At 36.6% G+C, this 20,504-nt stretch overlaps 3 protein-coding genes across 4 annotated transcripts in view; 2 read left to right on the forward strand and 1 right to left on the reverse strand.

The window, feature by feature from the left end:
- Positions 1 to 456: 456 nt before the first annotated feature.
- LOC107591143 (succinate dehydrogenase [ubiquinone] iron-sulfur subunit, mitochondrial-like) lies at positions 457 to 4,815 on the forward strand. The gene is made up of 8 exons (XM_016280185.1): positions 457 to 721; positions 1,333 to 1,472; positions 1,667 to 1,752; positions 2,255 to 2,391; positions 2,509 to 2,625; positions 2,710 to 2,811; positions 2,984 to 3,106; positions 3,891 to 4,815. The coding sequence occupies exons 1-8, from the start codon at positions 659 to 661 to the stop codon at positions 3,969 to 3,971; spliced, it is 849 nt and encodes a 282-aa protein (XP_016135671.1). The 5' UTR covers positions 457 to 658; the 3' UTR covers positions 3,972 to 4,815.
- A 36-nt stretch (positions 4,816 to 4,851) lies between these two features.
- LOC107591120 (probable cation-transporting ATPase 13A2) lies at positions 4,852 to 16,397 on the forward strand. Its single transcript, XM_016280163.1, has 27 exons — positions 4,852 to 5,031; positions 5,343 to 5,401; positions 6,021 to 6,090; positions 6,176 to 6,255; positions 6,355 to 6,432; positions 6,519 to 6,588; positions 6,761 to 6,895; positions 6,988 to 7,054; positions 7,147 to 7,278; positions 7,388 to 7,549; positions 8,340 to 8,450; positions 8,565 to 8,611; positions 8,832 to 9,020; positions 10,099 to 10,305; positions 10,780 to 10,887; positions 11,274 to 11,430; positions 11,563 to 11,674; positions 11,941 to 12,065; positions 12,175 to 12,359; positions 12,491 to 12,583; positions 12,689 to 12,768; positions 12,932 to 13,084; positions 14,165 to 14,261; positions 14,392 to 14,615; positions 14,706 to 14,857; positions 15,743 to 15,915; positions 15,999 to 16,397. Exons 1-27 carry the CDS (start codon positions 4,852 to 4,854, stop codon positions 16,164 to 16,166), a joined length of 3,414 nt encoding a protein of 1,137 aa, XP_016135649.1. The 3' UTR covers positions 16,167 to 16,397.
- Positions 16,398 to 17,420: 1,023 nt separating this feature from the next.
- The window catches only part of LOC107591082 (SUZ domain-containing protein 1-like), a 6,799-nt gene continuing 3,715 nt past the window's right edge, over positions 17,421 to 20,504 (reverse strand). For both annotated transcript variants that reach the window (XM_016280091.1, XM_016280090.1), the window contains exon 4: positions 17,421 to 19,088. In XM_016280091.1, coding sequence (XP_016135577.1) covers positions 18,974 to 19,088 — 115 coding nt within the window. In that variant the 3' untranslated portion in view covers positions 17,421 to 18,973. The remainder of the gene's footprint in view (positions 19,089 to 20,504) is intronic.

Raw genomic sequence — 20,504 nt, forward strand, 5'->3', positions numbered from 1 at the left:
ATAATGCCTATTTATTTTTAGGGCCGAGAAGGCAGGTTTTTCCTGTATGAACTATGAAACCTGACCTTTGGAGGTGTTGATCCTCATATCATAAGATAAACAAATTGTGGCCTTATCTGCTTATGGATTTTAATTATCAGCGGCTGTTTCCAGAACAGTTTCTTTTTTAATAGTTAAAACCATGGGGGACCTCACATAAAATGTATAACATATATATTTTTAAATTATACATGTTTTATTTTTTATAATTTTTTTTATTAATATTTATTATTTATATTAAATATTTTATTTATTTATAATTATATATATTTAATATAATATTTGTATTTTTGTATTATTTATATAAGCAAAAAGGAGCTGATTATATATGCTTGATATATGCATTATATATATAATGACTTTCCCAGGCCTGAAAAGCACAATGTTTCCACATTGTTTCCAGGCTTTCCATAACCATGGGATCCCTGAAAGACGCTTTGGCTTCAAGCACGTTTACTTAGCGTGTCGCTCTTTATTGACGGAGGACAAATTCACGCCCCGCTGGCATTAAAGTTAGGAGGAGGAGCAGATTGCAGTTTACATATCTGAAACTGTTGAAGCCGCTAACGTAAAAAAGGAAATCCTACACTAACACTACATAACAACACAGAAGTGGAAGATGTCTGCGTGCATTTCTTTTACTCGCAGCGCTGTTGCTTTCCGCAACAGTAGGACGTTGGTGGTAAGTTGTTTACGAATTCTGACCTGTCAGCATCTTAATGCGTGTGTAAGGTGATTATATGAAGATGTGTGAGACCTTCGTGATTTATAAGGAAGTTCTCGTTTGGAAACGTACCAAGTGTGACTGGTTCATTAGGCTGAGCTGGTTAACTGACAGATCCAGGTTAACCTGTTTAGTCATGTTACTTAACCGCTGTTGCGCAGCGTATAAAAACGTCGGCTTCATCAGATTGCATAATTGTAACTTTTTCCTAATTGAACTGATCTTCTAGTATGGAAGAGTGATATTTGAACTCAACTGTATGTTACATAGCTTACCAATGTGAGTTGAGTAACAAGGTGATGTAACTCCCGCACACTTCTCTATTGCACCTAGAGGTGGCGCTGTGAAAAGGCAATCAAAAGACCAAAGACCCCTTGGATAAAAAGACATTGGCATATTTATGTATTTACTTACTTGACGTAGCCATGAAAATAATATAGATCTGTTTTAATTTTACCAAATATATTTTAAGGTTGGAGGGATGCAATTTTTATTTATTTATGTAATGTCTGTAAACTCAGCATTTAGCATCACATGTCTTATGTTGAACTTTCCTCTCACTACCCCAGCTGGTACGATATGCCCAGACAGCAGCTGCCCCTGCCCCTGCCCCTGAGCCAAAAATAAAGAGATTTCAGATTTACAGATGGGACCCTGACACACCTGGTGACAAGCCCCGCATGCAAACCTATGAGATTGATTTGAACACGTAAGCACCAATATTTACACTGAAGTTATAGTCATAACAGTTGCTTTACTGCATTTGCTTTACTTTTGCTTTGCTGAACACTAAGTAAATCAGTTTAGTCATAATTTATTTGTTGTCATGTGTTCCATGTCTAAATGCTATTATTTATTAAGAATTAAATATCACTAAATTGTAATGACACTTTTTCTTCCTAGATGTGGTCCAATGGTTCTTGATGCTCTCATCAAAATTAAAAATGAAATGGACCCGACACTCACCTTCAGACGCTCATGTAGAGAGGGTAAAAAAAACTTAAAAGGAATTAAGAATAAATACATTTTACTCCTTTGAGCACAAAATAAAATCAATTCTGTGTCCTGTTAAAGAGAAGTCAACCCAAAATGGACTCAACCTCAGGCCATTCAAGATTTAGATGAGTTTTTTTCAACAGAACAGATTTGGAGAAATGTAACATTAGCCTACATCACTTGCTCACCAGTGGATCCTCTGCTGTTAATGGGTGCCGTCAGAATGAGAGTCCAAACAGCTGATAAAAACATCACAATAGTCCACAAGTAATCAACGTGACTCCAGTTTATCAATGAATGCCTTTAAAGTGAAAAGCTGTATGTTTGAACTTTCATTCTGACAGCCCCCATTCACTGCAGAGTGAAGTGAAATATGCTCTGATGAATAAACAAACTCATCTACTTCTTCATCTACATTTTTAGCTAATTAAAATTTTGGGTGAACTATTCTGTTAATATGTAACATCATGTTATGAAATTTCTATAATTTTACAGGTATCTGTGGCTCATGTGCTATGAACATCAACGGAGGCAACACTTTAGCCTGCTTAAACAAAATAGATACAAATACCAGCAAAGTGACGAAGATTTACCCCCTGCCTCACATGTATGTTGTGAAAGATCTTGTCCCTGTGAGTAAACTGAAAATCCCAGCAACAACATATGATAATATGAGTATTTATTTGTCAGATAGAACAAACCTAAAATTTCAAACTTATCCTACACTCATATTTCCTGGGTTTTTTTAGGATATGAGCAACTTTTATGCACAGTACAAGTCCATCGAGCCCTATTTGAAAAAGAAGGACGAATCAAAGCAGGGAAAAGAGCAGTACCTCCAGTCAATCGAGGACCGTCAAAAGCTGGTTCGAGACACTCTGCTGATTCTCTCAGTGTGAAGGGTGATGGTGATTTTTTTGCTAATGATTTTTTTAAACACATGCTCATAGGATGGCCTGTATGAATGCATTCTGTGTGCATGCTGCAGCACTAGTTGTCCTAGTTACTGGTGGAATGGAGACAAGTACCTTGGTCCAGCTGTGCTCATGCAGGTATTTATTTGTCTCTTTATAACACTGCTTATATGGTCAATAAACAGCCATTTATCATTGTTTATTGATTTTACAAAAATAAATCTACCAGTTAAGTCTTGGTTAGTCTGGATCAGCATTGAGTTTTACATCTTTGGCCTCACATCTTTGCTGTTTTGTACCTAATTCTCAGGCGTATAGGTGGATGATTGACTCTCGTGATGACTTTACAGAAGAGCGTCTGTCCAAATTACAGGACCCTTTCTCCCTCTACCGCTGTCACACAATAATGAATTGTACAAAGTCATGTCCCAAGGTATGCCATTTTCCCATCAAACTGCATAGCTACACCTTACTTAGATGAATTAGACACTCTGTTGTTGAAAATTAAAGGGACAGATCACCCCCAAATATCTGTCATTTACTCACCCTCATCATTTCAAAATTGTGTGACTTGCTTTCTTCTGTGGAACCTTAAAGAAGATATTTTAAATGATGTTGGTAACCAAACCGTTTCAGTTTCCTTTGAATCCCTTTGTATGGACAACACCTACAATGGGAGCCAAAATTTTAATTTTTGGGTGGACTGTCCCTTTAATAAATGTTTGTTTGCAATAGCTTATGTTTAGTGGACAGTAGTGAAGTATTTTTACTCTGCTGTAAAAGTACTTTTCAGGCGTCTGTACTTTATCAGATTGTTTTTCTTTAGAAAACTTCGCAACATTCCAAAGCATAATATTGTACTTTTTACTGCACTACGTTTCATATGAAATATGACTTAATACTTAATTACATTAGAAATCTATTACTTTCTTACTTTTACTCAAGTAAAAGTAATTCAAAGATTTACTTGAGTACAAGAAAGTACTACATTTTGAATGTTCTTAAGTATTAAAGGTAAAACGAACAACAACTTTTATTTATGGAATAAAAGTATGACATTATGCTTTGGAATGTAGTGAAGTAAAGTTTTCCAAAGCTACAGATACTTTTTTAATTTACTTGAGTAAAGTAAAAATACTTCACTACTGTCCGCCTCTGAGTGTCTCCCATTTTTTCTGTATTTAATTTCATCTGTTCATGTCCTCTCTTCTGTTTAGGGACTCAATCCTGGAAAAGCCATAGCAGAAATTAAGAAAATGATGGCCACTTACAAAGAAAAGAAATCGTCTGCCATCTGACTTGTTAATGCAGGAAATATCATGTACTTAATGGTTTAAATTATTGTGTAAATGTGTGAATTCAGCATGGAGTGGTCGCTAATATGGGATATTTAGTTTTTACATTATTTGATGGTGGAGACCTGTATTTACTGCTAATGAACAGTAAATCTACAACTGGACCTGCATTTCATTTCCATTTAAACTTGATTGTAGTTATACTGTACATAAATTAATCCAAATGCAGGAACCTGTAAAAATGGCATAATATTGAACATATAATAGTGTAACATTTGTCTTGTGTCCTAGTTTGTCTTTTGTGTGGTAGATTCGAACTGTACACGTAATGTACTATACTTGCTAAAAAAACAGTTCAGTTTCAGATGACAGTCATTTGTTTACAAATTGTGTGCGCTGCATAGGTTAGAAGATATGTTTTATAGTACAGCACTGCATGCTTCTGCAGAGTAAATTCGATGTAGAGAAGGTAAGTCTCGTGATGTCCTCTAGGTGGCGGTGTTGAATGGGTGAGATGACAAAAGATCGTAAAGGAAGAAAGACTGGCGTCACATTCAGAGAACTGACACTTGAATCACAAACTGTTAGTTTCCGCGGTAATAATGTGTAATAAAAATGATGGCCCTAGAGTAAAAGTATGGCCTTTAGCACTCACGTTATAGTTCATATATGGATTCGCCAGGGATGGGTAAGTGCAGTTCGCCTGTGCATGTCTATACTAACGTTAAAAGAAATCTCACTAGAGCTGAACATATGAAACAGCCGACTGCAGTTTAATCCATCATTTTGTGTATTTACAAGCTGTACATTTCTTTCGCACGAGATATGAATAAAACGGGATGTCATACATTTGTTCAGTTGAATGAAATACATATATAAAGATATGCATTCATCCCCCCGACCCCCCCGATCCCTCGCCTTCGCCGCTTTGTTCCGCCAGTCTGACAAGCGGGTCTGCGATCAGCGCCGAGAATGGCTGCAGGACCGGATGGCTGCTTGCCTGTGCTGGGTTACCTCCACCCCCCTCTCCCCCTACCCTGTTGCAAGTCGTGTGTCTCACGCTGTATTGATGTGCTTATGTTGCTGAGGTGTTTTTTTTCCTGTTCCCACACTGTGCACCCCATAGGAGCATAGTCTGGGGTCTGTGTTTTTTTTATCTCCTCCCCTCCCTCATGTTATGCTGTATTTCTTTCTTAAATTCCCTGTCCTCCTGTCCTGTCTACCCCCTTGTCATATTGTATGTATGGACAGGTGGATGGCTAATTTCGCTGGTACCTGTGACCAGTGACAATAAAGGGCTACAACAACAACAATATACAGTAAACCACAGCCTTTTCATAATAAGGAAGGATATTTTTTATTTGTTTATGACAGGACCGAAATGGAAAGCAGTTTGTTGTGGATGTGCTTACAGAGGAGATTGAGGAAGCCAGGTGAGACCCGCAGTACATTTATTACTCATGCTTCTCCTTTTTGTATTTAAGTGCTTTAAAAGTTTATTTCAGAAAGGAACCAGCTACTTGTGTTAACCCATTCTTTGCATTTTAAAATAATTTGTAACTGTTTTACTAAAAGTTGTGAAGGTGCAAACCTATAACATAGCGCTATATTTAGATTTATATTTATACAAATATTGAATTTTACCACCAAAATTAAAAAATTGTAATGTCATTGGTGAATAATTTAATGTAACAATGTAATTTTAGAGTATTTTAGTTACATTTTTATTCATTTTAATCCCATTACAAAATGTTTTCATTGTGACATTATGTTCATGACAATTAGACCTTTTCACACTTAAATTGTCATTGCTGTAATGCAAGAAAAAGTCTATAGTATTTAAATGGTAATATATAATTATATATAATTTAAAAAGTATTTATTTCGTGGTAGTAGTTGTTATACTCAAATGAATTTATTCAGATTTTAATTTAAAAAAAAAATAATTTAAAAATTAATTACTGTATTTATTTGTTTGTACATTAATTATATACTTCGATAATATTCTATCACGTTTATAGAGCAATTAATTTAACGCTTGAACTTTTCCAGTTTGGAGTTTGCAGTAGGAGAAGCAGATGAGAACGAATGGAGAGACACCGTGCAGCTACACAGTGAAAAGGTAACATAAGGGCAGTCAAAACAGACGGTGTAATGTACATTTTGAGTCCATCTGCTTGATCGTATCTTGTTTTTCTTTCATCTAGAAAACATTGCTCAGATACTATGTGTTTGAGGGCATGCGCTACATATGGATTGCCAGAAAAGGAGCCTTTTGCAAAGCAAGGTACTGTTTCATATTTCTTTATGCACGTGTTGGTTTCCTCTCTTTATGGTTATAAAGCTGTCTGAAATTGTGAGGTACTAAATTATCTTCTGTCTCCAGCATTCTCAATGAAGGCAGGACCTGCGCTGACCTGCATGGCCGAAAGCAAGGACTGAGTAAAGCAGACCAAAGCACAAGGTCTGTACCCTTTTAATGCCTGTATGAGCAATGAACATAACTGCTTATTAGATGCTTTAAATGCTTACACGTTCTTTGTCCTACAGAAAGCAGATTTTTGGGGCCAATATCATTGATGTACCTGTGAAGACTTATTTACAACTTCTCTTTGAGGAGGTAGACCTGTTCTCCATTACTTTTTTTCAAACTCTATAATGATTTAAAAACACTGTAAAATCAATATATTGCAATTATAAACACTGTGATTAAACGGCATCATTCACTGGATTTGTAAATGAAATGCTTTGTGAAAGGTTCACATATTGATCTGCTCTGTATTTTGTTTCAGGTTCTCAATCCATTCTACATATTTCAGGTGTTCAGCATCATCCTGTGGATGTCAGACAGATACTATTATTATGCTGCTTGTATCCTAATCATATCCTTAATTTCAATCGGCGTGTCCCTTTATGAGATCCGTAAGGTATGCAGATATTATTTGCATGTTCAAGTCTTCAGAGCTCTTTTGATGTTTTGTGAATTGAAATAGTATGGGGTTGTTTTTTGTCTCTGCAGCAAAGCACCACTCTCCGCAGCATGGCCCGGTTGATAGTGAACGTGACCGTGCGCAGAGACACTGGAGGTGAAGCTGCTTATCAAACGCCAGAAATAGGCGCAATGTTTCCAATGTTGCTTAGTTTTTTTTTGTGCAACTACGTTTGTTTGTTTTTGCAGAGGATGAGTGTGTGAGCTCTGAGGAGCTGGTTCCAGGGGACTGTATTGTGATTCCAGCCGAGGGTTTGCTTCTGCCCTGTGATGCCGCCCTGCTGGCAGGGGAGTGCATGGTGAACGAAAGCATGCTGACCGGTGAGAGAATACAGACCACCTCTGAAATTGTGCATTGCAGTAAATCTACATGCATTTAGATGGTTTTCCGTTCTTCTGTTCTCACTTTTTGTTCTGTACTCACTGACAGGTGAGAGCATACCAGAGATGAAGATGCCATTGTCTGTGTCTGAAGCCGCATACAGTCCAGAGTCTCAACGCAGACACACTTTGTTTTGTGGCACACAGCTCATCCAGGCTAAAGGAGGCGGGTCTGCTGGGAATGGGGCTATTGCTGTTGTAACATGCACAGGTGACTTATAAATAAATTCATTTAATTTTTTGTTGTTGTTGATTATACACTACCGTTCAAAAGTTTGGTCTTTAAAAAAAAAAATGTTTAATTGCTCAAAAGTGATTTAATGTTATAAAAGATCTTTTGAACTTTCTAATTATCAAAGAATCCTGAAAAAATGTATTACTGTTTCCACAAACACTGCTGATTTCAGTATTGATCAAAATAAGACATGTTTCTTGACCAAATCAGCATGTTAGAATAAACTCTGAAGGATCATGTGTCTAATGATCCTAAAAATTGCATTTAATTTTTTGTTGTTGTTGATTATACACTACCGTTCAAAAGTTTGGTCTTTAAAAAAAAAATGTTTAATTGCTCAAAAGTGATTTAATGTTATAAAAGATCTTTTGAACTTTCTAATTATCAAAGAATCCTGAAAAAATGTATTACTGTTTCCACAAACACTGCTGATTTCAGTATTGATCAAAATAAGACATGTTTCTTGACCAAATCAGCATGTTAGAATAAACTCTGAAGGATCATGTGTCTAATGATCCTAAAAATTCAGCTTTGCATCACAGGAATAAATTACATTTTAAAATATATCAAAATGAAAAAAAACAAACTCATTTTAAATTGTAATATTATTTCCAAATATTACTATTTTTACTGTATTTTATTAAATGAATGCAGCCCTTGGTGAGCATTAGAGACTTCTTTTAAAAACTTGTAAAAATCATACTGACCCCAAATTTTACAACAGTAGACTTTCATTTTATGACAAACTTTTGTTTATGTTCCTCAGGGTTTTTTACTGCCAAAGGAGACCTTATTAGTTCTATCCTTTACCCTCAGCCATTAGACTTTCGCTTCTACAAGGATGCTATGAAGTTCCTTCTATTTCTAGGACTTGTGGGTAAGTTGGATTATTTGCAAGCTTCATATATGTATGTGATATAATGACATTTGTTTCTGTTTGTCTCATAATGCAGAATATGGGCCTTCATTGATATGAATATCTGTATTTCAGCTCTGGTCGGCACTATTTATAGCATTGTGATACTTTCAAAGAGCAATGTAAGTAGTTTTAAGGTCATATCTTACCTTTTTTTTTTTTTGTCCTTTAAGTTTTCTTCCCTCTAATGTTAGTCAAGGTTTCTTTGACTATAGAAATTTGGATTCAGAAGCTTTCATCCGAAATAAAAACTGTTGAATTATTAATAGTTAATAGTTAACAAATAATTACACCTCAAGATTCGTTTTAATTTCGCTGTGTATCCACTTCTTCTGTCATCAGACAACCTGGCAAGAGCTAGTCATCCGGTCTCTGGATATTGTGACAATAATAGTTCCACCTGCTCTTCCTGCTGCTATAACTACAGCCACTATCTACGCCCAGAATCGGCTGAAGCGTCATGGGGTGTTCTGCATCAGCCCACCTCGCATTAATATCTGTGGCAAGACATCACTTTTCTGTTTTGATAAGGTGAGAGAACAAGGTTTCGGGAGATCCTTTGTTGGAACGATCTTTATTGCTTCATAAAAAATGCTGTGCTGATGATTCATATCTTGTGGAGGGATGGTTAAACTCCGGCATATTAAGATTAAGCCTTTGCTTAATCTTATATTTGGCTATTCAAAGCCTAAGCTTCAGGCTGTTAAAATAAACTTTGTTTGATTACTCAGTGCAGACTTCAGTTTTTGTAATGATTACATCATAAGTGCCCTGGGCTAGTCCAGTAGACAACTTATTTCTTTTACTGTCAGTTTGTGACAACTCCCCATGTCACTTCCTTTTACACGTAATCTAGTTAACATGGATAGGTTTATTGACTACTAGATTATTAACCTTGGATTGCTTTGCATATATATATATATATATATATGTTAATAATAACTAGATTTTTTTAGTAAACTATACTCAATAAGAGTTTGTATTTTATGGTAGGTAAAATGTCATTTTAATTTAAATTTTTTTTTTAAATGCTTTTTTTTTCCCAAAGCAAAAATGTTTATAACTCTTTCAACAAAAAAAGACACTTAGGATGTAGTGAGGGCAAATGCTCTTTACTGATTCAGCCTATTCTAAATTCATCCCTTAATTATTAAGCATATTATTGCATTCTTGCAAGCATCATGTGGTTTCAAAGTGAAGAAAATGAGTTTGTTGGAGGCTACATTGTGCAAGAAAGGTTTAGCCATGACTGATAAGATCTCTGCTTTTCACTTGCTAATCATCTCTGCTGCTGTCTTGTGAAACATCAAGATCCTGTCAAGTGAATGAGAATGTGCTGCTATATGTCCCTATATGTGCTACTGTCAAACATCCTCACCGCATTGTGTATGTATATATATATATATATATACACATATTGTGTCAACGGCAACTGCTCAAGGCATTTGTTTATAATTCATATTGATCTTACAGTGTTTTTAACTCATTTTAAAGTTAAGACAGTAAAAGAGTGAAATTGTGTCTCATTTTCTTTTGGTTCAATGAAACAGTTGTGACAAAGTTCTATATATTGCTATTAAAAACTGACTGAATGCTGTGATCGTTTCAGACTGGCACTCTTACAGAGGAGGGTCTGGATATATGGGGCGTGATGGTAGTGAGTGGAGCAGTATTTAGTGAGCTGGTCCCTGACCCTCTCATTTTCCCTCCTGGACTGATGCTCTCTGCACTTGCCTCCTGCCATTCTTTGGCTTTGCTGGGGGGTCAAGCACTCGGAGACCCACTAGAGCTCAAAATGATAGAATCAACTGGATGGGTAATGGCTGGTTTCTCGCAGTGTTTCATGTTCCTAAAGAGATAGTTCAGCCAAAAATGTGAATTCTTTCCTTCTCTATTCACCGTCATGTCCTTCTAAACCTGTATGACTTCATATTTTTCTGTGGAACATAAAAATGTGTTTTTTGCCTGTACGATGGACATCAATGGTAACTCACTGTTCAGAATGAAACCCATAGCAGTAGCTCTTTTCAATACATTGAAAGTGAACAGTGACCAAGGGCTGTCAAATTTCAAAAGTGACAAAAAAACAGCATAAAGGTAACTCCTCTTTTTAGGTTCCACTGAACAAATAAAGTTCTACAGGTTTGGAACAACATTATAGATAGTGATTGATTTCAGCTATTTGCATCTCATTTCTTTTAAGTCTTTTACGTATGACCGATATATGAATCTGTGTTTTGTTTGATTGGTTTTATGGCAACTTTGATGTCATCTTGTATGCAAATGACAGGAACTGACAGAGCCAGAGAATGAGATGGGACTTGATTCTGAATTTGGCAAACACAGAGTGCTAGCAGTGATGAGACCTCCTGCATCTGAGCTCCTATCACAAGGAAATGTAAGTTGATTCATATACAGAACAAGAAAATGGGCACTGGGTGTGACAACAGAAGCTCACAGAAATTACTTGAAATTTTGGGGCTTGATTATGAATTAAACGGATAGTTCACCCAAACCTGAATGCCTTCATCTCTTCTGTGGAACACAAAAGAAGATATTTTGAACTTTTTTTTGTCCATACAATTCAAAGTCAATAGTGTCAAGTGCTGTTTGGACCCCAACATTCTTCAAATTATCTTTTGCGTTTTACAGAAGAAATAAAGTCTAGAGGTTTGGAACGGCATGTGGATGATGTTAATTTTTGGTTCAACTATCTTCATCCCAGATACTAGATAAGGATAATGTTTTAATCCTGATTTTCCTGTCCTCTTATGTGTTTTTCAGTCTGTCAGTCAGCCTGTGGCGATCATACGGCGATTCCCGTTTTCCTCTTCTTTGCAAAGGATGAGTGTGGTGACCGTTGGTCCAGGTGGAGCTTCTCCTGTCGCATTCCTTAAAGGAGCACCTGAAATGGTTGCCAGCTTCTGCCGTAGAGAAAATAGTGAGGACCTTTCTCTTAAAACTTGCCCTGGTTCTTATATCACCTTCAGAAGAACGAGCAGGAGCATATGGAACACTGCCTATTTATTTTTGCACTCAGTGTTGTTCTGTCTTTGTGCTCTCCTTGTGACAGTGCCTTCTCATTTTTCACCCATTCTCCGGGAGTATACCAGCCAGGGCTTCAGGGTCCTTGGATTTGCCTACAAGCACCTCACTAAGGAGACCGACCTAAGCACTGTTGAAAGGTCAGCTGTTTTGTTTTATAAATTATAGCATTCAATGAATTAGGGTTGGTAAGAATTGTTAATGTTTTTGAAAAAAAGTCTGTTGTGCTAAATCTGTATTTGTTTGAACTTAAATACAGTGAAAACATTGTGAAATATTATTATTAGTAATAACTTGATCATTAATGTATTTAACTTATTATGTATATAATAAATAGATATTTAGATATTTAAATAGACGGATGCATGTCTGTTGCCTCATGTTCACAGTAAATGTTTGCTTGTAGGGTGGAGGTGGAGAAAGACATGAACTTCCTGGGTCTGTTAGTAATGAAGAACCAGGTGAAGCCAGAGAGTGCAGAAGTTATTCGCACACTTAAACTGGCACAATTACGGCCTGTTATGGTTACAGGTAAGTCCAAAAATAACACGTGTAATCTAAAAAAGCCTAGTTAAATTTTTGACACAAAAAAGTGTTCAAGTGAAAATGATTGGTCATGCTGTTTTTCTGATCTTACCAGGTGACAATATTCTCACTGCTGTGAATGTAGCACATGCGTGTGGAATGGTGCTGTCACATGAGAAGGTTATTTTTGTTCATGCATCGCCCCCTACTGCCAGTTCAATGGCCTCACTGCAGTTTCATCAAGGAGATGGTGCAGTAGCCACCATTAATACTCAGGAGACTATTGATATGGCAGCACAGGTTTGCTTATTTGACCTTTTAAGTGCTTTACAGATGTTACCACTGACATATCACATAGTAATGTCTTATAAAGAGTTTTTATTAATTCAGAAACGCAAAGAGATTAATATGTCCTCTTCCTGTACCACAAGGGTCTCTATCAGAACGGTGCTGGCTATCATTTGGCTATAAATGGCATGTCCTTTGCGGCACTTTGTGATCATTTCCCTGAATATTTGCCCAAGGTGACTTAGATTAAGTTTTAGGAGTATTGATCCATTCCAATTTTAGACTGGTGGGCACAAAGCATTTTCTGGAGATTGACAGTGCTCATTGTTTTTGTGTTCCAGATTCTGATGAGGGGAACAGTGTACGCCCGCATGACCCCAGAACAGAAAACCCAGCTGGTAAAAGCACTGCAGAAACTCAAGTGAGTCCAGTTTTTGTGGTATTGTACATTTGCTTGAGTCATATGTAGAAATGACAGCTAGAAATGTAGATTGATAAATGATCATTAATACATAACCACTGAATTTGTTAGCAGGGCTTTGTAACATTGAATATAATGCCCATATCTCCTGACTCGTGTGCAGTTACAGGGTGGGCATGTGTGGTGATGGAGCCAATGACTGTGGAGCATTGAGGGCTGCTGATGTCGGTGTGTCGTTGTCTGAGGCTGAGGCCTCTGTGGCGTCTCCTTTCACATCCAAGTCTAACAACATTAGCTGCGTGCCTCTACTCATCAAGTAAATAACACAATTTTACCATTCTTATGCATGGATTTTATGCATAAATTGAATAATAAATATTGTTTTTGGCTTAAAGGGGTCCTATTATGCTTTTTCACTTTTTCAACTTTAGTTAGTCTGTAATGTTGCTGTTTGAACATACAAAAAGATCTGCGAAGTTATAAAGCTCAATGTCCAAGATATTTTATTTAACAGAAATCAATTTTCAAAAACTACAACGAACGACTCGTTTGGACTACAACGCATATTTTCCAGGATTTGTGATATCACAAATATCGACGAGTGGGATGAGACCTGGTTGAGCTGCACTAGAGAAGGCAACGAGTGTTATCACTATGTCGGAGACACGCTAGCTTTCCCAAGGCAGTCGAACTTAGAGTGGTTACAATCATCCGGGTTTAAATCGCCCTCAAATTGAATTGATTTTGATGCAATATTTACACTGGAGCTCGCAGGCGGCTATGGTAAGGGGCGTGACATTTCCCGACCAGGCGCCGAGTACTGCCAATCACAACACACACTGGCCCAGCTAACCAATCACAGCACATTTCGTGTTTCAGAAGGCGGGCCTTCATTTGATGCAGGAACTATTCGAGCCGTTCATGCCAGACTGGGGAGAGAGGTGTTGTAATAATGTAAAATATGTGAAAAACATAATAGGACACCTTTAAGGTATTATAATAGGATCAATATCTGTATTTGATCAATATATAATTTAATCAATATATATATGTATTTTGTTTTTATTCATTATAATTTGTTGTTGTTAATTACATTTAATAAACTGTTATTATGATTGTGATTATTATTATTGTGAATAATTTTACAACAATCATTTTTATTATTATTATTATTATTAATAATGATGATGATGATTAGTTTTAATAAACAACAATAATTTATTTAATTGGATATTGTATTCTTGACTCGCGTTTTTATAATATCAATGTAGAATAATTTTGTATTAGTATTCATATTTATTTATAATAATAATAATAAACTTATGATGGGTATGATTATTACTATTATTGTAACAAAATCTAATGTCTAATTTGTTTGAAATTAAAATTTAAACAGGGAAGGCAGGTGTTCACTGGTAACATCATTCAGTCTTTTCAAGTACATGGCTTTGTACAGTCTGATCCAGTTTGCCTCTGTACTTATTCTCTACACTGTGAGTGTTTGCGGTCCATTTTACATTACATTTTTTTTAATCAGCTGAAATTAATATCCAAATATACAATGATGTAATTAGGGCATTTTAACAGTAATGTTAATTATGTGGCTCATTTTGTCTATTGTAGGAGAAAACAAACTTGGGAGACTTGCAGTTCCTCTTTTTTGATTTAGTTTTGGTGACCGTTTTGGCTATAGTGATGGGACGGGGAGGTCCCAGCGATGAGCTCCATCCCCAGCGACCTGCTGCCAGTCTTCTGTCTCTGCCAGTCCTGTCTAGTTTACTGCTGCACACTGTGCTGCTGATCCTAGCCCAGGTGTCTGGCCTGCTTATCACTGTGTCACAAGACTGGTAAGCAACTAACACTTTTTTGGGTAACATTAAAAAAAATCTTTGCAGCTCCATACAACTGTTGTTTTATAACTCTGTGACTGTTTTCAGGTATGTGCCTTTAAATTCCACTGTGACGGGGGCTGCAAACTTGCCCAACATGGAGGACACGAGCATATTTGCCTTATCGGGATTCCAGTATATCATCATGTCTATTGTGATAACCAAAGGATATCCTTACAAAAAACCACTGTATTACAATTGTGAGAATTGAAATTTTGACCTTGTTGTGCACAATTAGACCTGTTTAACACATGAGATTGTTTTACAGAAAATGCATTGAAAATTCACCATAAACCTATTTATCGATAATCTTTTATTATAAATACAGGCTTTTATGAAGCAACATAAAATAATGGAGTAAACAAATGATAGTTTGTTTGAAAAAAGATGTTCTTGAAAAAGTTTCTATTCAGTAAATCTGACTGAATCCAGATATTTGAGCAGTTTATACTGCCAATTTGGGGTTTGAGTTCCATTTTATGTCGACTAATTACCATTTAGATGTACTGTAAATGTGTTTCATTAACATTTTAACATTCATTAACTAATTTCATTAGTTTTCATTAACTGTTCCCTCCTGGTGGAATGACCTGCCCAAATCAATCCGAGCAGCTGCGTCCTTAACCATCTTCAAGAAATGACTAAAAACACATCTGTTCCACCTTTATTTGACCCTCTAACTCTAGCACTTTCTATTCAATTTTAATTCTACTTTATATTTATCTTTTTTTTAAACAAACACTAGCTTTCTATTTTTTCTATTCTATCTACTTGTTTTTCTTTGTGTGTGTATAATATATATATTTGTGTATAATATAGACTTGTCATTTGCACTTATATATTGTTGCTCTTTTGTTAGTTTTGACTGCTTTTATTGTCCTCATTTGTAAGTCGCTTTGGATAAAAGCATCTGCTAAATGACTAAATGTAAATGTTTCCCATTTTTATATTTCCCCTTGTTATAATTTTCATCTCTCAGTCCTAATAACCATTTTACAATTATAGTGATTTTTAAAGAAAATACTCACTTTGGCCATAGTCTAATATTGATGTTTCAACTTTTTAATGTTTTTTGTTTCTCTTAGTCTTTTTTGTAGGTGCACTGCTGGTCTTCTTTGCACTTATGAGCGGGCTGGTTCTTTTCCGTCACACCATCATCCATCAACTGCTACAGCTGTATGACATCAACGATATGAACTATAAACTATTGCTGGTGGCTGTAGCTGCACTCAACTTCTTCATATGCTACATGCTTGAGGTAAAGACAAATACACATATTACCACATGGCATTTGAAACATGCTGCAAATATCAGTAACGGCAAAGTTATTTCTCTTCACAGATTCTTATTGACCGAGGTGCCCTGAACTGCCTTCACAACCTCAGAGGAAAACACAAGTCCAAAAAGCAGTACAAACGTCTGGATGTCCAGCTTGCAGAAACACCCTCATGGCCGCCCCTGAACCAACCCTTGTTCCCAACACAGTGCTCCGTCATCGGTGTTAGCTAACACCTACCTCCTGCTTTAGAATTTCAACTCTCCCAATGCACATATCCAGGGTTGCCAAAGATCTGATACCACCTCACGGTGCACTAGTGTGGTATGCGCACCACGTGTTGTCCTTGTCTGCCTATTATATATGGCATAAAACTCATCATGCAGCAACAAGAATGGACTGTTAGTGATGGTGTTTCTAATATAAAACAAATGAAAAATAAAAACCTTTAAGTATTTTGAAAAGGTGTTCCGATTGATTTAGAAAAGGGGTGGAAACATATTTCCCCAGGATATGTAATGCATTTACCAAGAAATATTATATTTACAATAAATAAAAAAGGGCCTATTGCCTTGAAAAGTGCTCAATTCAGTTACTAACCTAAATACAAAATACTGAGTGTTTCTAAACTTGTATTTTTTTCCCCCATTTTGCGGACCATAAAAGATTTTTCCAAGTTGTTGTATTGACAAGATAATGCATACGTGCTACCGACTTTATTCTCTGTGACGTCTACGACCATTAATTAAAGTCACAATGAAACGGAAGTAGCAACAGATGTTTTCTTCCATATTGTAACATATCCAAGTCAGATTATTGAAAAAGAAAACAAATTGGAGCCGAGACTTGGTTTAATCCATCGGTTGTTAATTGAATATCGGCAGGGCTTAATGTGAGCTTGACATCGATCTAAAGAAATGTGGCAGGGTTTATGCAGACTAAATATTTGGAGAACATTGACAATTTTTTAATAAAACATGGATAAATTGTTCACAAAAAGATCAATAACATGCATTTATTAAATAGGGTAGAATTTTCATTTAATGCTGACTTTGAATGATTTTGATATAGGGCTGGGCGATTGAACAATAACAACATTTTCGGGATATAATTTTCCACGATAAAACCATAACAAGAGTTCGATAAATGTTCAATATAATGTTTTCACACCAAAAGCGAAATGAAACCGCGCTACTCATTTGAAGAGTACCACACGGACCGTTTATCCGCTTGGCTCAAAGTTCAAATGGCACCGCAGCCAAAGCCATTAGAAGGATCCCAGCGTAAGGAACAAGTGGATAGTTATTTTAAATGGCATCCCGGATCGTGTTACACTGTTAGAGGATTGATTTAGTTGATTTTGACACATAGTTGCTACAGGAAGAGGACTAGTTTGCATAATGCATCTGCAAACCATTGGATGCCATTAGAGGCAAAAGTAAAAATTCCCCCATTTAAATATTTTGAAAAATGATCTCCAAATGATCTTTTTATTTAAAAAGTCTTTATTAAATGGGCATTTTGAAAAGTATTTACAGGCAGATTTCTGTGTTCTCAGGCAGGCCATGACAAACCCGTCTGGTCTGATTTGTTACAGCACAATGGGTGAACAATGACATATCAGATTAAAGGGTATTTCCATAAACTGAGATATCACTTATGGATAGTACAGGATAGGAAGGTTTAGGAAGGAAATAAAAAAAAAGCAGGGAGTTACAGTCAAGAAAGGTAGTATGGCTCTTCAAGTATAGACACTGTATTGCAAGAGCCAAAGCAACTAGGTCAACTTTACACTCCATTAAAATTTTGTTAAGCCACCGGTGCAACACACTTTTCTTTTCTCTTAGGTTTTAATAAACGTTAAATAATCTCTTATAGGGTATTCTGTAATACAGTCATAGAGGTGTTTTTCTAATGATCTTGAAGTCATACTTCATGTAAGCTTTACATTGCACCATCATTCAGTTAAAAACCTATCCACTGATACACAACTTCATTCATCCGCTCAGATTTCCTCACAACAACCTGAGTTCCTACATAAGTAAAAAATAAAAACGAAAGAAAAGAAAATGGCCAACAGCAGATTTGATAAAGACGTGAGGCGAGGGGAGCCAGCTGAATCACCCCCTGCCCCGCTTCACTCCCTATGGTTCGTCCCAGCACAACAAATATTTACACAAGTCATCTTTCAATTGGATTTCACTTAAAATACACAGGTCTGAAAATAACCTATTTAAATAATATAAAACTGTTTAAAAATGTGATTTGCTGCACTCATTTAATTCTCTAGTAGTTCTTGTTTTTATTCTTTTTACTTTGTAGAAATCAGGACAGTCAGAGGAAGACCCATGAGTAAAACAACATGAGAAAAAAAAAAAAAAAAGATAACCGTAAACAATATAGAACTTAAAGTCAGCTTGAGTTTCCACAACATACCCTCACTGTTTCTTACCCATTTAAAAACATATGGCAATTAGCAGACTGAGCCAGTAATAACCAAAATTAAAACAAAAGACAAACACAAGCAATACAAAAGCTTGAGAGGAAAGTGTGGAAGGGAGGTCTGAATAATTAGTGATATTTCTAGAATTATTGCTGAAGGAAGCTGGTGCCTCATACCATCCTTTTATCGGTTCTAGCACATCCAGCACTTGTTTTCTTCTGTTTCAAATGTCTCTTCAGAGGGCTCGACATGACAGGCTGGCTTCCCAGTGATGGCTGAGTTACATGAGGAAGGGACAATAGTTCTGCAGTTCGGTTTCTTTTCTCTCTATTTTCATTTTGAGGGCTGGGGGCTGGACATCACAGTGAGCAGTGTCCGGAAGCGAGGTCCTCGTCACAGTGTAAAAGCGGGGAACGTTCTCCATCCGAGATCATGTTTCTTTCCCCCGTTACATTCCACACATGCTGTGCTGGATTCGAGAGGGTTTTATACTTATTTGAAAAACATCCCACATCCTAATTATTGATAAAAATGATCTGAATTTCAACAGTGTTCTGGGAGACCCACTATCACCTCTCCCAGGAAAGGCTGCTATTCCTATCTGCGCTGGTGGTGAAAGCCTTGTGTACCATCTGGACCTGCTGGCTGTCGAACCACATGATTTCCTGATCTGTTTTCCTCTGAAAGTGTATGGCTGCTTCCACGTGGGGATCTGATTGAGGATAGACAATATGTAAAACGTACAATCAAAAATATAGTAAGCATTTTATCATAATATTTTAAAGCAGCCATTCGTTAATAACAAAATGGCTTCAGCCTTGGTTCTGGAAGTCTCCACAGAGATTTCAAAGTTTACTTTCAGGCCCCGCCCACGACCGCTGGTGGACTGTCCAGTATTAGCTTATTTTGGCCCTCAGTCAGTTGTATGCTGTCCTCTTATTTTCTCTGCGCTCGAGCAGCTGTAGCGACAACAATGTCTCGTAAGCAATGCAGGTGTTTCGTAGTTGGATGTAAAGGTGAACTTAAGAGTCTTCATTTTTCATGAGAGCCACTGAGGACACAGTGGATTAGTTTTGTTTTTAATGGTAAAGCGCCACCAAATACACAAAAAAAAAAGGGAAGAGAGGGGCAGGGTGAGCAGCAGCTCATTATCATTTAAAGAGATTTGCACCGAAACAGGTCAGTATGATCATAGCTGTTTTTGACAAGGTAAAAAGTGTGTTTTAAACAACCATTTGAGAACTTTTAACCAACGTATGTTGCAGACATTTCATGAAGACCTTGTGTAAAATGAGCATCCGATGTCCCCTTTAAAAATAAATAACTCTAAGGGGCTATTCACACAGAACATGTTTTTGCTTGGAAAAACACGAGACGTGGACAGTGGAAGAAAATGCAAGGTCAAGAGATTCGTTTTTTTAAACGTTGAACTTATTTTCACTGAAAAGTAGCACAGTAGAATGCAAAAACGCATCCTATGTAAACCATCCTTAAAGGGGTCATATGATGTTGCTAAAAAGAACAGTATGTTGTGTATTTGGTGTAATGCAATGTGTTTAAGGTTCAAAATACACATTATTTTCCACAATGTACATTATTGTTGCTCCTCTATGCCCCGCCTTTCTGAAACGTGTCGATTTTTACAAAGCTCATCAGTCTGAAAAGCAAGGTGCGCGCTCTGATTGGCCAGCTATCCAGTGCGCTATGATTGGCTGAATACCTCAAGCGTGTGACGGAAATGTTACGCCTCTTACCATACTGTGACGCCGTGTCCCGGAGCGATGAGACACCACCAATAAAACCCATTACAAATGAGGCATTTGTTGCATCCAGTGGGAACATAATTACTGATTATAATGACTTATACTGTGTCTTTTTACGTGTTGCGTATCGCCATGAACAAAACAAATCAGCATTGAGACAAATTACAACTTTCTAAACTCTGATTAAAAGTATGTGAAAATTGTGTACAATTCTTCAAGTGAATTAACTATATCCTAGGAAAGACTGAAATATGTAACTGATTTAGAAAAAGCTTATGGCAAGTATGAAAATAAATATTTAAAAAAAAAAAGCTTATGGCAAGTATGAAAAAAAATATTTTTCCACAGGAACAAAAAAAAATTAT

This window comes from Sinocyclocheilus grahami, unplaced genomic scaffold, assembly GCF_001515645.1.
Source record: "Sinocyclocheilus grahami isolate Dianchi unplaced genomic scaffold, SAMN03320097.WGS_v1.1 scaffold137.1, whole genome shotgun sequence".
Taxonomy (NCBI): domain Eukaryota; kingdom Metazoa; phylum Chordata; class Actinopteri; order Cypriniformes; family Cyprinidae; genus Sinocyclocheilus; species Sinocyclocheilus grahami.

Bases quoted from the DNA above. Each gene is read 5' to 3' on its own strand.
- LOC107591143 (XM_016280185.1), top strand. From the start codon at position 659: ATGTCTGCGTGCATTTCTTTTACTCGCAGCGCTGTTGCTTTCCGCAAC. The intron at 2,626-2,709 runs GTTCGAGACACT...ACATGCTCATAG, and splicing joins TCGAGGACCGTCAAAAGCTG to GATGGCCTGTATGAATGCAT. The intron at 2,812-2,983 runs GTATTTATTTGT...CCTAATTCTCAG, and splicing joins GTCCAGCTGTGCTCATGCAG to GCGTATAGGTGGATGATTGA.
- LOC107591120 (XM_016280163.1), top strand. From the start codon at position 4,852: ATGCATTCATCCCCCCGACCCCCCCGATCCCTCGCCTTCGCCGCTTTG. The intron at 6,091-6,175 runs GTAACATAAGGG...TCTTTCATCTAG, and splicing joins TGCAGCTACACAGTGAAAAG to AAAACATTGCTCAGATACTA. The intron at 10,888-11,273 runs GTAAGTTGATTC...TGTGTTTTTCAG, and splicing joins AGCTCCTATCACAAGGAAAT to TCTGTCAGTCAGCCTGTGGC.